Source organism: Lepus europaeus, chromosome 1 (genome assembly GCF_033115175.1).
Source record: "Lepus europaeus isolate LE1 chromosome 1, mLepTim1.pri, whole genome shotgun sequence".
NCBI lineage: Eukaryota > Metazoa > Chordata > Mammalia > Lagomorpha > Leporidae > Lepus > Lepus europaeus.
Window position 1 is genome coordinate 113,252,744 of NC_084827.1, and position 16,076 is coordinate 113,268,819.

Here is a 16,076-nt window from a genome sequence, read left to right on the forward strand (position 1 = left end):
ACATCCCTAGGGGGGGTGAATTGTTCGTTTATTGGTCTAAAACACACAGAGAAGTACTTCCTGGCTTTCTTGGGTGGCCACTTCCTCAGCAAGACACTAAAGAACATCAGAAGTTAAGGTCTGAGCCTTGCGGTCCATTGTCCTTTGAAGCTTTTATGCTCAGAAGTCAGGCAGAAGAATGGCAGGTGATGCATGGTGGTGGTTTAGGTCCTCAGGAACATGAACCAAGGCAGCCGATAGCTATGCAGAATCCTGATTTGCATAAAACATTTACAACTACATGTTGTCTATCAAGATTTTTTTCCAGTTGTTTTAGTAGTGGTTAATTTGTTATGAAAACCTGGCTTAGTTCATTTCCCCCAATTGATGTTCATCCCATCAATATTGTATAATTGGCAATCAGCCAAAGAAGTATTTAGTCAATTTGAGTCTTTACCAAAGAATACACATTAAGGGAAGGGCACAAAATGTGGATAGACACAACGCCACCAATATTATTGCAGCTGTAAGCCATTACCTCTCCTTTTAATAGAATCTCCCATCTCCACCACTCTAGTTGGAACCGTTATTGTCAATCATTTAGGAGGCAAATTCAGTGGTCCCATTGTTTTCGCACTCATGGTGCACCAGTCTTCTTCCTTCCTCTCCCAACTCTCACCTTTGGGATTAAATTGCTCCCTCTTTTGAGTTATTTTCAATTCAATTCAGAAGGTGGACTTTTTTTTTTTTTTTTTAAAGCAATCTTCTGTTTGCAATGAACAGCACATGGTAGTTTGTTTTCTGCCTTTCCTTAACTTGATTGCTGCCAGGAACTGGGCACTGTATTCAACTTGTAGGAATTAAGGGGTGTGGCCCTGTAAAAATTCACCAAATCTCTGGTGGATTTAGCCATGGATTAAGATCAGAGAGCTCTGTGCCTCCTTGTGTTGACCACCCAGGGAGAATTTTTTTTTTTTACTGGATAATTCTTTGATATAAGGCATCAACTGAGATTGAAGAGGGTCCTAAGAAACAGCTCTTTGAAATTCATGGTTATGTTTACCAAAGGGTAATAGTAGTCATTCCTAGGAAAATGATATCTTTAGTCCTATTACCAATTACTATCATCCTCCTCCTACTCATTGTCACCATACCACAGTTTACCAGGCAGCTGTCTGTTTCACGTCATAGATTTTAAGAAGCAGCCTATATTTTCCCTTCATTGTCTGCTAGGAAGTCCAGAGCAAGATTTGTAATCACCACTAATAAAGTCATTTGCTTGGTATCCTAATTTCTATTTTTCTTCCCGAATTTTTCCTTTGCTTTATTTTTCTCTTCTGCTTGTAATTTTTTTTATCTTGCTTTATGGCACATACCTTTATTTAATTAAGTCTGTGTTATTATAAGATGCATAAATTGTTTCTGGAACAAGATGAAGTATTAAAAGTCAATTGCACACACTTCTGGTGGGAATATAAAATGGTACAAGTCCTTTGGAAAACAGACTGGCAGTTCTTTAGAAAGGCTATACATAAAGTTACCATATGGTTCAGCACTTCCACTGCTAGATATATACCCAGGAAAGATGAAAACATGCACCCATATAAAAACTTACACAGAAATGTTTATAGCAGCATTAATTAATTATAGATTTAAAGTGAAGATACCTCAGTGTCTGCTGCCTGGTGAATAGATGGACAAAATCTGGTGTATCTATATAATGGAATATTTTATAATAAAAAGTAATGAGATATTAATAAATGCTATGACATGGTAAACTTTGAAAATATGCTAAGTGAAAGAAGCCCACACATATTATATGAAGATCCAGATTATGTAAATATGTAAAGACAGAGTCAGTTAGTAGTTACCTGAAACTGAGGAGGTTGAAGGAGAGTGGGAGTGACTGCTAATGGCTATGGAGTTTCTCCTTGGGGTGATGAAAATGTTCTAAAATTGATTTTAAAAAGAAAACTGATTATGGTAATGTTTGCACAACTGTGTGAATATACTAAAAATATTTGAGTGATGCTTTCCATTAATTTTTTTTATTTATTTATATGAAGGGGAGAGAGACAGATTGATCAATCTTCTATCCTCTGGTTCACTTCCCAGATGCCCACAACATCTATGACTGGGTCAGGTCAAAACCAGCAGTAGGGAATTCAAGCCAGGTCTCTCACACAGGTGGCAGGGATTCAAGTACTTGAGTCAACACCTTATCCCTCCCAGGGTATGCATTAGCAGGAAGCTAGAATCAGGAGCAAAGCTGGGACTTGAACCCCAGCACTCTGATATTGGATGCAAGTATTCTAACCAGTGTTGAAATGCCTGCCTAAATACCCACCATAAGTTGGGCATTTTAAATGTGTCAAATGTTTGGTATATGAGTTATCTCTCTTTAAAGCTATTGTAAAAATCTTTGCAGTAATTGGTTGTATATTTGATGTCTAGAAATTTTTGCTGGTTTTCTTATACGTTTTTTACTTAGTGCCAGATCTGCAGATATAGCAGAACCCACTCATTTCCAGCTGACTCTGCAGACTTGCTTGGGATTGGCCATCTCTACCCTGCTCTAGGAAGCAAACCCCCTCCTCGTGATGTGATTTGGTGCATTTGGTCCACTAGGTAAAGTCAGCAGCAGCTCAGGAGTCAACTCTAAGCCTCTGTGCGTAAATGCTGGTGGTTCTATTTTCACTGCTGTGTGTCCTTGAATCCACTGTCATCTCTGCCTTGGTCATCTTATTCTACCTGGAGATGAAAACAAGTGAGCAAGAATGATCACAAAAGTAAGAGGGCCGGCGCCGCAGCTCACTAGGCTAATCCTCTGCCTGTGGTGCCAGCACTCCGGGTTCTAGTCCCAGTTGGGGCGCCAGTTCTGTCCCGTTTGCTCCTCTTCCAGGCCAGCCCTCTGCTGTGGCCCGGGAAGGCAGTATAGGGTGGCCCAGGTACTTGGGCCCTGCACCTGTATGGGAGACCAGGAAGAAGCACCTGGCTCCTGGCTTTGGATCGGCGCAATGCACCGGCCATGGTGGCCATTTGTGGGGTGAACCAACCGAAGGTAGACCTTTCTCTCTGTCTCTCTCACTGTCTAACTCTGCCTGTCAAAAAAAAAAAAAAAAAAAGTAAGAATAACTAGGAGATGCAACATTGTTTCCAGTGAGGCAAGAGAGCTGTCAGGGTGGAGGGACAGGTCCTCTGTGGTCATCAGTAACAACTTGAGTGGGGAGCTAAAAAGAGATCATGGAGCTGGCAACTTCATGGCCTTCGGGTAGTAAGAGATAGATTTTTCTGCTCACAGATCTGTTTATTAAACTGAAGCTTACCCAAGATTCCACCAGTGGCCTTTCTGCTTTCTTTCTGTGCCCTTGACTTGACTTCAAAGTTCCACAGCTACAAGCATCTCTTTTCCTCTCACTGCCTTGATTCAGACTACTGGCTTCCTGAATGGGCCCCCTCCCTTCATCTAAGTGATTCTCTAGTGTGGTACCAGCTCATGTTCTAAAAGCAAGGTCTGATTGTGTTACCTTCCGGCTGAAAAGCCCCAGTCCAGTATGGCTAAGGGAGCCCAAGCTCACTGACAAGGCCTTTGGGTTCTGAAAAGATGTCCCCAGATCCTGAGCCCTATCTCTACTACACTGCATTCTTCTTTCCTCTGTTCCTGTTATGAGCCTTGCCTCTTACACCAATGAACTTCTCCAAGAGCTTCCTGTACCCTCCACTTGAATGCCCCTTCCAAACACTTTCTGCGAACCTCCCGTTTCTCCTTCGAGACCCAAGTACCATCTCACGTGAAACACTGATTCTGCTGTTTTGGATTGTTTCCTTTCTTCGACCTACTCTAGTGCTTGTGCATTTCAGTCTTGAATTCTTGTTGTTCATGTTTACATCCTACCCCAGGCATTTCCCCTGTCTCCCCACCCACCAGTCCCTGAGGAAGTACCATTTATAGCAAATACCGTGTAAGGTTTTTGATACATCAGTCCATTCAGTTTTACCTGGTTCTCACCATCTTTCATAATCATAAGTTTCTCTTTGCCCCAGGAAATGATGAGTTTCTTTCTTTTTTTGTTTAGATTTTATTTATTTATTTAACAGGTAGAGTTACAGACAGTGAGAGAGACAGAGGGAAGGGTCTTTCATCTGCTGATTCACTCCCCAGATGGCTGCAATGGCCAGAGCTGAGCTGATCCAAAGCCAGGAGCTTCCCCCAGGTCTCCCATGTGTATGCAGGGACCCAAGTGCTTAGGCCATTTTCTGCTGCTTTCTCAGGCCATAGCAGAGAGCTGGATCAGAAGAGGAGCAGTTGGGACCAGAATTGGTGCCATATAGGATGCGGGTGCTGCAGGCAAAGGATTAACCTACTGCACCACAGCACCGGCCCCATGCCTGAGTTTCTTAAGAATGAATGGGATGTCTTGTCTTAGTTTTGCAGTCTCTTGGCCAACCCCCCACCCTGCCCTGGTCCTGAGCATGGAATGAGTTGTTCATTCCTCTTGGCATGTCTGTGTACTGCATACAGATGAGAATTGTGGGTATTTAATTCAGGGATGGCAAGTAGGATCAAGGGAAGGAACCCCATACACATCTCTGGGCACTAAGAAGCAGATTATGACTGTTTGTTAGGATGGAAATTGATTTTTGAATCAAAGAAATTAGACATCCCAAAACAAGAATACCCGATGGCTTGAACTTGAAAATGCCACAGTTCCTTGCTTTTGCTGAATGTACAGACACTGGAAGTCACCTTCCCTCCAGAACTTGGAAATTCTGATCAGGGCATCTACTTTCAAACAGGAATTTGTTCTCAGTGGTAGGAGTCACACTGAGAGAACATAGCTAAGTAAAAAGTACAGTATTATTCTAACTTAACTCAAGAAGCCATTGCACATTAACATTTCTTTGTTGTAATGGTTTGATATGTCTTTTCCAAAATTCAGGTGTTGCCAATGTGATAGTATTACAAGGTAGTGCCTTTGAGAAGTGATTAGGCTATGAGGGCTCTTCTCTCAAGAGTGGGATTAGGTGCCCCTTATGAAAAGGATGAGCAGGGGTGGGTGTTTGGTGCAGCAATTGGTACCACTTAGGATGGCTATAGTTCCATACTGGAATGTCTGGGTTCAAGTCCCAGCTCTGCCTTCCATCCTAGCTCCCTGCTAATGCAGACCTTGGGAGGCAGCTGGTGATGATTTGCATACTTGAGTCCCTGTCTTCTATATGCAATACCCAGATTGAGTTGTGGTCTTCTGACTTCAGCCTAGCCCAGCCCTGGTTAATGTGGGCATTTGGGGAGTGAACCAGCTGTTGGAAAATGTCTGCCTGTCTCTCTACCTTTCAAATAAATAAAATTAATGAATTAAAATTTAAAAGGGCTTAATGGAGGGAGTTCACCCCTTCTTGCCTTTGCCATTCCACCTTCTACCATGTGAGGATACAGCATTCCTCCCCCCTTGGAGGATCCAACCATGATAGCAGAGAGCAGCTCTCACTAAGCAATTAAACCCACAAGTGCCTTGTTCTTGAACTTCCCAGCCTCCCAAATTGGGAGAAAATAAATTTCTGGTTTTTATGAATTATACATCCTCAGATGATCTGTTATGACAGCACAAAACAGACAGACACTGTGTAGCACTCATCCTGCCAACTGGGGTGTCACAGCTGTCTTCTCCCAGTGGGCTGACTCCCTGTATCCTCAGCACCTGGCACAGTGACCTCCTCTTGAGTGATCACAGTGTACTAAGCACTCTACATGGATTATCTCATTTATTCCCACACAGTTACCCACCTTTATGACCAAATTATAGATAAAAACAGGCCTAGAGAATATAATTTAAACTTGCATATCATCACATAGCTGTAAAAAGTAGAGTTAGATTTGACCCCCAATACCTGGCTATTAACCTTCATACAAGTGGTCTTCAAAAAGTTCATGGGGGATCAGTGTTGTGGCATACCAGGCTAATTCTCTGCCTGTGATGCCAGCATCCCATGGGGTGTTGGTGCAAGTCTTGGCTGCTCCACTTCCAATCCCTGCTAATATGCCTGAGAAGGCATGGGGGGATGGCTCTAGTCCTTGGGCTTCCACATGGGAGATCAGAATGAAGCTCCTGGCTCGTGGTTTTGGCCTAGTCCAGTCCTGGCCCTTGTGGCCATTTGGGGAGTGAACCAGCAAATAGAGGATCTCTCTCTCTCTCTACCCCTTTCAAATAAATAAATCTTTAAAAAGTTCATGGAAAATGAAAAAACTGCATGGATTTCAAAACATTTCAAATCAAGTTTATCTTTTAATTCCATTTTCTCACAAACCTTTTGATGCACCCTTATTGATTGCTGCCCCGATACTAACCAAACATTTACTTAAATGAATCAGTATATGTGTCATGCTTAGGAGAATAATGGGTTTGGTGACTATAAATATTGTTATATACTGACTCTTGTCTATTAAAATATAAAATAATACAAAATAAAAATTTCTTTGAAAATGGATTTGCCAACACATGGAGATTAAAACCTGCTTGGGATGTCCATTGGCTATGTCTGAATGCTGGGTTCTAGTCCTGGGTCTGTTCTCCATTCCAGCTTCCTGTTACTGTAGACCTTGGGAGGCAGTGGTGACGGTCCAAGCCTCTGGAGCCCTGATGCCCTTGTGGGAGACTTGGGTTGAGTTCTCAAATTCTGGCTGTGGCTTGGCCCAGCCCTGGTGGTTGCAGGCATTTGGGAAATGAAGAAGCAGATGGGAGATCTCTGAATGTCTCTGCCTTTCAAATAAACAAACAAAAAACTTGTTAATTGGATTTGGCAGTATCTGGATTTTCTTGTTCTGATGCATGTAAACTTTCTCTACCACTTTTGAATTTAACCATCACTTCTACTTTACTTGTGCCTCATCTTCCTGGGCTGCTTTAAGCAAAAAGTTCCTAAATTTTCACCTCAAGCAAAGACTTCAGAAGGAAGTCAAGACCCAACTCTGATTTTCTGGCTGAGTCTAGAGCTGACCTGTGTCCAATCTCAGCTTCACTGAGATCCAAAGGCAGGGCCTGGATGCTGCAAGAGATAGCCAGTGGCATCTGCAGGGAGGTGAAGACCCAAATTCTTGGGAAGCCACTACCCTATCATCTGCAAAAGGAAGCAATACCAGGATTCTGCTCTCCCAGCCCTTTGAGCTAGAGAGTGGCATCTCACCATAGACTAACAATGCCGTCAGTGGATTGCTGGGGCTGTGCTGTGAAACAAGGGCTCATTTTATTCCTCTGGCACCCTGACTATACCACATGGCTGGAATTGCCCTGGAGAGATATCTGTTTAATTGCAAAGTGCTTTTCACAAAAAATCCAGCGAAGGAAGAAAGAAACAAAGCAAGGAGGAGGGAGAAGGTGGTGACCTGGGGTGACCAGTTACAATCTTGAAGACTGTCTTAGTCCTAGGACACAAAAATTGAGGTCTTCCTTGGCTGCCATCCTGTCAGCAGAGGGCATAAAGTGTCCCCAGTCTTCTGCAAAGGCACTTTAAAGCACCCCTTAAGCAGAAAGTGCCAGCAACAACAATAAGACAGCCACCTCAGCTGACCTACCTGCAGTTGGCTTTTCCTTGGACGTACCTCTGTTTACCTTGAACCTGTGCCCGCATTTGGTCTGCTGCTTGGCTCTGGGCTGTTCCACTTCTCCCTTCTCACTTCATCTCCTTTGATTGACACTTCTCCATAGCCCCCTCCTTCCCCTCCTCCCAGACTGATTCTGCCTGTTGTCCGTGGTACACTGTCCTTTCCTCTGCTCCTCCTCCCCACTGTGGCCTTCAGCCTGTCTCCAGACAAACAGTGTGTGAGGATCTAGAATTTGGGGTACCACATCTCCCATCCCATAGTTTGGGCTTTTCTGATGGTTTAATATGGACCATGGGATCAGAGACAGAGGGTAAGTAGGAAGTACCTGCCTGGACAGGTTTCACTCAGGCTGCAACCTTGGGCCATTAGGGGCCATGCACTGGGGCTGTCTGCCTTAGGGAGACCTCCAGTCCTGTGCCCTGCTTGTGCACGGGGACTCTGTCCAGCTACGCAGGTGCACACTCCTTCACCCTGGGGGTAGATTCTGTGCTATCTGCTTGTAGATTTGGCCTTTTGGCTTCAGGACCCCTACATATTTTCTCTTGTCACCTTCTTTACCTTTTCTGAGTCTCTTGGTGAGAAATGTTCTTTTCTTTCTCCCCAGCCTCAGTCTAGAAGAAATGCAGCATCCTTCCCTTTCGATTTCTTTCCTGGGTTTGGCTGAGCTCGCCATGGCACTTTGACACTAACAGCATGGTCTAAAAGCTGGGCTGATTTGCATGTCTTTCTAGCCCTGTGTCTGGGTCTCCTAGCTCCAGATCTCAGGCAAGCTGGTGGCTGCCCCTTGGCCTGCATCTCTGGGGTCTCTCTCTGACTTTGCCCCACCAGCCTGCTCCCATTCCCATTTCAAAAGGAGACTGAGCTTCCTGTTCTAAAACCCTGCATCCTACTTTCTCGGGGCTGTTTTTCTTTTAGCAGATACTGACCCCTTGCTGTCCAGTGGTTAGCTGGGCATCTGCCTTGCTCTTCTCACTGCTTCCGGTGTGGACCCCACATCCTCGCCCTCCCTCCCCCATGGGACATTCAAGTATAATTGCAGCTTAATACACCTCTGCAGGGGGGATTTGTAAACTTCAATAACACTGAAACGCAGTTGACTGTTCCACCCAACAGGGAGGTCCCATGTCACGGAAATAACACAGGCAGCATCAAGTTTCCCAGCCTGCCTCTGTTTGAAGCATTAGTCACTTTAGGAAAATGCCATAATCTTGTCTTGCATAATGGAAATTTTCTTCCAAGGCACAGCTCCACGGGCTCTCCTATTTAACCTATAATTAGTGTATCCTCTGGAGGATTTTCTCCTCTGGATGTAGAGGCCTCTTTGTCAGTCAGCCTCCTGTTTGACAGTGATAGGAACCACAGGGCTGCATGGTGAATCATGGGGCAACAGAATGTTTGCTCAGATCACTGCAGTTTGGATTTTCTATAGCGACTGGAACACTCATCTAAGCAGCAGGCCTACAAGGAAGTGGAGGAATGAAAAAAAAAAAGGAGAATATTCATCAAGACACTGGAAGAGACGTAAATCCGAGTGCGATCTAGTTTTGTTCTGATGTGTAGCATTATGTTGCTCACCCTCACGCTTTTCCCATCACGTCCCCAGTATTTTTAGTTTTTGCCTTTCCAGCTGCTCTTTTTTCAGTTGTTTTATTCATTGGTCAAGTTCAGTCTGCGTCACTTGATAAACAGCTCCGCCTTGCAAGCAGCTGGTTCTGCGGTTCTGAGGCGGGGGTGCACAGTGACACAACAGCTCTGTCCCCGCAGCACTGCCATCTGGGAGCAGAGGACGCTGGGGGCCCCCAATGCCACAGCCGACCTTGCTGTCTGCCTGTCTCTGACAGGAGCCAGGCTGGGAGATGGCTGCAAATGGCTCCAACAACCAGTGTTTAATGTGGTGATGCTAATGAATTCCAGGAATTAATCTTCAGCCAAGAAAGCATGATGGAAAGGACTAGAATTTCAAATTAGGTAGTGGATTGATTCCCTTCAAGGCTGAAATGTGCTCGTTTTTTTCTTCTGGGGAACTTGTCTATCATGTTCAAATCATCCACCATGGCCTTATAAATCCAGTCTCTCTTACATACATCTCATGGCATAAATGAATCTTTTGTTCTGCTTTGTGCTGTGTCTCTTAGGCCAGACAGAAACTATATCTAAATCCTCCCCACCACCCTCATCCCCAAAAAAAGATGAGGCAGGCATTTGGTCCAGTGGTTAAACCACGTTAGGGTGCCATATTCCACATCAGAGTACCTGAGTTCAGTGCCCAATTTCGGCTCCTGATTCCAACCTGCTGCTGATACAGACCTTTGTGGGCAGTGGTGATAGCTGCAGTAGTTGGGTTCCTCTCTGACTCCCTGGCTGTTGTAGGCATTAGGAGAGAGAACCAGTGAATGAGAGCTCTCTCTGTCTCTTTCTCTGCCTCTGAAATAAAAAAAAAAAAAATCTAGGAATGAAAGAATTACTTATAATTTTGAGAGAGAGAGAATGAATGAATGATTCCTGCTTTCCCCAACATGCACCCCTTAGTTTCTTTTCTTGATGCAATGTTTTCCATGTCTAATGCTTCAACCAACTTACCTCACTGGTTGGCTCCCATCTCCTCTACAGAGTTCAACGTTTTTAGATATCCTTTTATAAAAGCTGTTCAGTCCCAGACAGTGGGGACAATATTCTATGTCTGGAATTCCTGCTTTAATAAGCAATCCTATCATGAGAAAATACTTTAGAACTTCCTTAGTTTTACATGATTGGTCCTTTAAATCAATCAAGAGGAGTCTTTTGTAAAGAACCTGGAGGTTGTCAGGAGTTCTAAGGATTCCAACAGTCAACTTCATCGATATAGACCAAAGCCTTGCCTTTAAGGAGAGTAAGATGGATAAGATGAGCTTACTAACTTAGAGTTTGGGCACCAACTTGCCAAGTTTTAAGCTATAACCATTATATCCATATCCTAGTTAAAGCTGGTAAAGGGACTAAAATGAGCAATTTTTAGGTGATCAAAAGAGGCAACTTTGGAGGTGAAGGTGGTCTCCTGAGTTACTGGCACCCAGCTTGCCTAGTCTTGTATGCATTACTTGATCCAGTTCTCCAACCTCAAAACACCTTACACCTCTTCTCCACCAATCTAGTTCAATTTAGTTTCAAATCTTGCCCAAGACTTAGCTAAGCTGCAGGAAGTCTTCTGGGACTAGAGTCTCACTACCACCCACAGGCCCTCTGGTACTGTGTCACACGTTGTAGCTGTGCCACTTTTAGTGTCACAGAGTTGAGGAGAAAGGATTTTCCTGGGAATTGGGATACTGGCCTCTTCACTATTGGGACTGGACCTCAATTCCCTCACTTCCTAAAAGAAGGAGTTAGAAGAGACAGTTTGGGTCCTGTGGTTTGGAGCCCTATGTTTTGTGTGTGTGTGTGTGTGTGTGTTTATTTGACAGATAGAGCTAGACAGCGAGAGAGAGATACAGAGAAAGGTCTTCCTTCCATTGGTTCACTCCCCAATGGCCGCTACAGCCGGCGCTGCGCAGATCAGAAGCCAGGACCCAGGAGTTTCTTCCTGGTCTCCCATGCGGGTGCAGGGCCAAGCACTTGGGCCATCCTCCACTGCCTTCCTGGGCCCAGCAGAGAGCTGGACTGGAAGAGGAGCAACCGGGATTAGAACCCAGCACCCATATGGGATGGCGGCGCTGCAGGCGGAGGATTAACCAAGTGAGCCACAGCGCCAGCCCCTTGTGTTGTTTTTTTGTCATCCTAAAAATATAAGCAAATGCTGGCTTTGGCTGTTTCCCCTGCTTCTCTGGTTTTTTCATCTTTCCAATTAGATTGTAGACACTTGAGGAAAAAAGGTCATAATTGTTTGTGAATTCCTTTATTTTGGTTAATTCTAGGGCCATGTAATGAGAGTTTGCTGAGTAAATGAAATGATATGATGCCAATGCCCTGATAGCTAATAACACATGACTTTCAACCACATCTGCCCCTACGGGAGAAAGAACTTTCTTCTGTTTATCAGTAAAATAATAAATAATTCCGTTTCAGACCAGCTCGTGGCTCCCATGAGAAAAAATATACAGGAGTGTTTTAGAATAAGGTTCTAACCTCAAGGTCTCCATGCCCTTCACCTAAAAATCCTCCAGCGCAGTTGGATGTGTCACAACTCTGCTTAGCATTCTTCCCGGACACCCTCAGTTTCAGTTTTGCTGATCCCACAGAATGACACTCCGCCCACTCCGGTCTTACTGAGAGAACCAACAGTTCTCCTGATCATTGCTCCAGCAAGCATCTTCATTTTTGGGATCTTCATGAAACAACAGATTTACATGTTATTTCCTTCTTTGGTCCTCTCATTTTATTATCTGCTGGTCTAGAAAGAGCCCCTCTCCAACATAAATAACAATCTTACAATCTTGTTGCAAGCCTTGCACCCAGTGGATGCCAAAACTGTGAAACACAAGACACTAGCTTTAATTCCATCCCCAGACTCCAGTAGGGACCACTTTCCATGGATGGTGCATGGTTTGCTGGTCTCTCTCAAACGCTTTCAAGGAACTTTACTCACTGAAGGACCTAAAGGAGCTTATCTGGGCCTTGCCCGAAACACTTCCAAGGCTCCTAAGCCAAGGAAGAGGATAGAGGCAGTTCCAGCCCACTGTCCTTCACATGCTATGAAGTTTTTAGTAATTGCCACTCTTGCTTCTTTAGCCTCAGCCTCCTGGGTTTGCTCATTTGAAATATCGCAGTGATCAATCCATAGGTGACTGAGCATGGCTCCTTTTACCCATCCTTTTTCAGTTTACCCATTGTCAGGTGAAGCTTCAACAAGTAATAGCAGTGAAAGAAGGGTCTAATATGTAATATTTTGTGGGGAAGCAAGAAGTCTCTTTTGTTTGGGTAGCTACCATTGTCCAGATGTGTCTATCTGGTGATGAGAAACAGATATAACCTGGCTTGCCCAAGGTCACCAGGCAGGTTTAGCTGTGGATCCATCAGCTCCTGGACTCCTATCCCACCCCTTCCCTTTGAGGACACAGGGGATGTGTGAAAAGTCCCAAGCCCATCTTCAGTGGGGATTCTGAAAGGCCATGGAGACTCTTTATTTTAGGAGTTTTTATCTACCATCTCTCAAGCCAGGAGGCCCTGGGCCAGATACACCTGAATTACTCATGATAGAACTATCTCTCGGGTTCCCCCTCTTTTTCTTTTCTTTTTTTAAAAAATATTTTACTTATTTATTTGAGAAGTAGAGTTATAGACAGTGAGAGGGAGAGACAGAGAGAAAGGTCATCTATCCATTGGTTCACTCCCCAAATGGCTGCAATGGCTGGAGCTGTGCCAATCCAAAGTCAGGAGCCAGGAGCTTCTTCCTGGTCTCCCATGTGGGTGCAGGGCCCAAGGATTTGGACCATCTTCTACTGCTTTCCCAGGTCACAGCAGAGAGCTGGATAGGAAGAGGAGCAGCCGGGACTAGAACCGGCACCGATATGGGATGCCAGTACTGCAGGTGGAGGATTAACCTGCACCATGGCGCTGGCCCCTCCCCCTCATTTTCAGGAAACATGGTTATTGGCATTTATTTTCCTTTGATAGTCACACATACAGATGATTATAGGTGGAATCAAGGGATGACCATTGATGTAAAGGCCCAGACGCAATCTTTATTGAACACATGCACCGATTTTGTGTTTTTTGATAGGAGAAATAGGAAATGAACAACAGGCCCTGAACCAGATGATTGATTTCTCTCCAAGGCCAGGCAGGGTGGCATTTATAGTTTCGCAGGCCGCAGAATAGAGATAATGGAGGTTCCGTTGGCTTTTCTGGCTGAAAGCTCCAGTTCCAAGAGAGAGGGAATCCCCTGGATCAGTTCTAACAACGTTCTAACTGTGAAAGTCGCCGAACGTCCTTTCAGGACTGGCAGGTGAGGGGTATGGGGAAACTGCAAAGGTTCAAGTTTTTTGTGTAAATTGATGGTTGAAGGTTGTTTTAGGATTTCTGCTTCAATGTTCCGAAAAGAGGCTCAAGGTGAGGCTGAACTTTTTTTTTTTTTACCATTTGTCAGTGCCTTTCAATGATTAAAAATATGTTTTATATGTTGCTGGCATGCCACTTTGGGAAAACTCAACACTTTGATTTCTGGAGTGGGCAGAGTGGCACCCAGTAATTACCCTAAGCCTCCAATGTGAGCTGATGCAATTGCAGCTGCTCAGAACTAGAAGTGCAGTGGTAATTGGAGGGGGTGTTCATTAGATCCAGTTTCACTAGAAAGTTCCTTGTGTCAAGATCATCCACAGTCACACGGAGATCTCTAGTAACATAAAGTATAGAGCAGGCAGCAAAATGTACTAATTCATTGTTTTCTTCTTAAAGAGCATTGAATATGAGACAGAAAGTGGTTACACTGGTGTGGTTTTAACCAATTAACCACAGAGGAGTTTAAGTGCAACCTAATCTTTTACCATTTTGAATGGGTTTTTTGTTTCTTGTTTGCATAATTCCATTCCAATTTTTCTGAATTAGATTGTAGTCACTTCCTCTTCTGAGGTTTTTTTGCTTTTAAGAAGACAAGAGAAATCATGCTGCTAAATTTTCTTTGTAAGATTTCTTTGTTATTAGTTTTTTCCTTGGAAATTCCTAAATGCATTTTCTCTTCTGCCAAATAATGGGCATTTCCTAAAATAGTATTTAATTGAGATGCTATTTAAGTATACTATATGCCTCCAAACTGAAGTGTATAGACTCACCCACCTGGCTCTATTGAAAACAATTTGCTGTGTGGAAAATTCAGAACAGTCTGACCAGTCTACTTTCTGTATTTCGAGTACTTCCAATCAAGTTGATAATAAAAATTGATTGTGTTCTCAATATTTGCTTCAACCAAACTAAAACAGATTTCAGCAATTCAACTAAAATAGAATCATTGTTTCTATTTTCTGGTACATATTATGAAGAAAACTGTGTAGGGTTGACGATCAGGTTTTCCCCATGAGCCTTCCAGCCGCCTCTCCCATAATCACAGGGGAACAGAGTATCCAAGATTGTACTTGGGCTTGATGGTTGATTTTTGCAAACAGGTGTCTTATCAAGGATTTTGAAAAGCGGCCTTCCGTCACTTGTCTCCTCGACCACCCGTTCATTAAAGGAGCCCACGGAAAGGTTGTGTTTCTGCAGAAACAGCTGGCCAAGGTGCTCCAAGACCAGAAGCATCAAAACCCCATTGCTAAAACCAGGTACGGTGCTCTGTGTCTTTCGGCTTTCTCACTGTGGTTCTTTACTAAAAACGACAGTCCTGAGTTTTGATTTGCCCATTCTTGTTTCTGGTAAAGACTGCATCCCTACATTTTGAGAGTTTCATTTACATGACATTAAGTCCTCAGGTGCCCAGCAGATGAGAGGCAGGCTTCCGAGGCAAACTGCGAGTCTGTGCTCTAATGGGTAATTTCTCTCAAATGGCTGGAATCTCATTCTGCCTCCTGTTCCATTAGCTTTGGTTAAAAACCAACAAATGTATTTTTATATTTATCTAAATGTATATATTTTTTTAAACCAATAAAGGTAACTGTGTGAAAGCAGCCATGGCTGAGATTGTGTGAAAAATCTCTAGTTGGCCATTGCAGACCAGAGAGACTGGAAATGAAGGCCGTAAAGTGGTTTGGGGAAGATTACACATTAAGCACTGGAGGCTTTTCTTTCATGTGCTCTGAGACGGGTTCCTCTTCAGTTAAAAAGAAGCCTTAGAGGCAGTTCAGCATTAGATATCATCTACATCATCTAAAGCAACCGGCCCCCATCTTTATAGTGGGCAGGTGTCTAAAAGATTGCTTATTTTCAGGGTCAGCTGCTTCCAACAGTATTCCATGGTGAATTTCTTAAAAAGTAGATCTACAGTTGCTGTCCAGACGGTGGCAGGATTTCTCTTTAAAATAAAAATTAAATGCAACTAGAGGCACTGCCTCTGCTCAGCAATTATTTGGTTTTATAAAACCAGCCAGGATGAAGATAAGCCCTAGTCCGTTATTATGAAAAAAACATTCTTGAAGTAGTGGAAGCGAAGAAAATAAAATATCCTAAATCACAAGTTCTGGAAATATTTATGGATTCTACAGGAAACTGTTAACAAATCAAAAAGCCAAACATTGGCAGTAGAGCTGGAGGAGCTGGAAGCACAGTTTCAAGGTTACTTTATTTTGCTGATTTTTTTTTCCCCACCAGGATCCCTTTTGCCCAACTCAAAACAAATGATGTCCTGCTGTTTCCCCTTTTATGCTACCATTTCTGTTTCCATGGCTTGCTTACAGGGTAGAGAAATACAGACAGATTCGTGTGACTCTCTTTTTCTTTTTCTTTTTTCTTTTTTTTTTTTTTTGTGAAGCCTAGGAACTTGTGGTTTAACCTCAGGGACTGAAATTGCTTTTCCTTCCCTGCTTTTGTTCCTGTGCACCAGCCACTGCCCCCTGCCACCCACCTCCAAACACAGACACTCAGCACCACCACCCAAAGT

At 43.7% G+C, this 16,076-nt stretch overlaps 1 protein-coding gene across 1 annotated transcript in view; it reads left to right on the forward strand.

Annotated features, from left to right (window-relative positions):
- Positions 1-16,076, forward strand: part of MYO3B (myosin IIIB) — a 331,588-nt gene that overhangs the window by 163,891 nt on the left and 151,621 nt on the right. Inside the window, exon 9 of the mRNA XM_062196326.1 lies at positions 14,650-14,805. Coding sequence (XP_062052310.1) covers positions 14,650-14,805 — 156 coding nt within the window. The remainder of the gene's footprint in view (positions 1-14,649; positions 14,806-16,076) is intronic.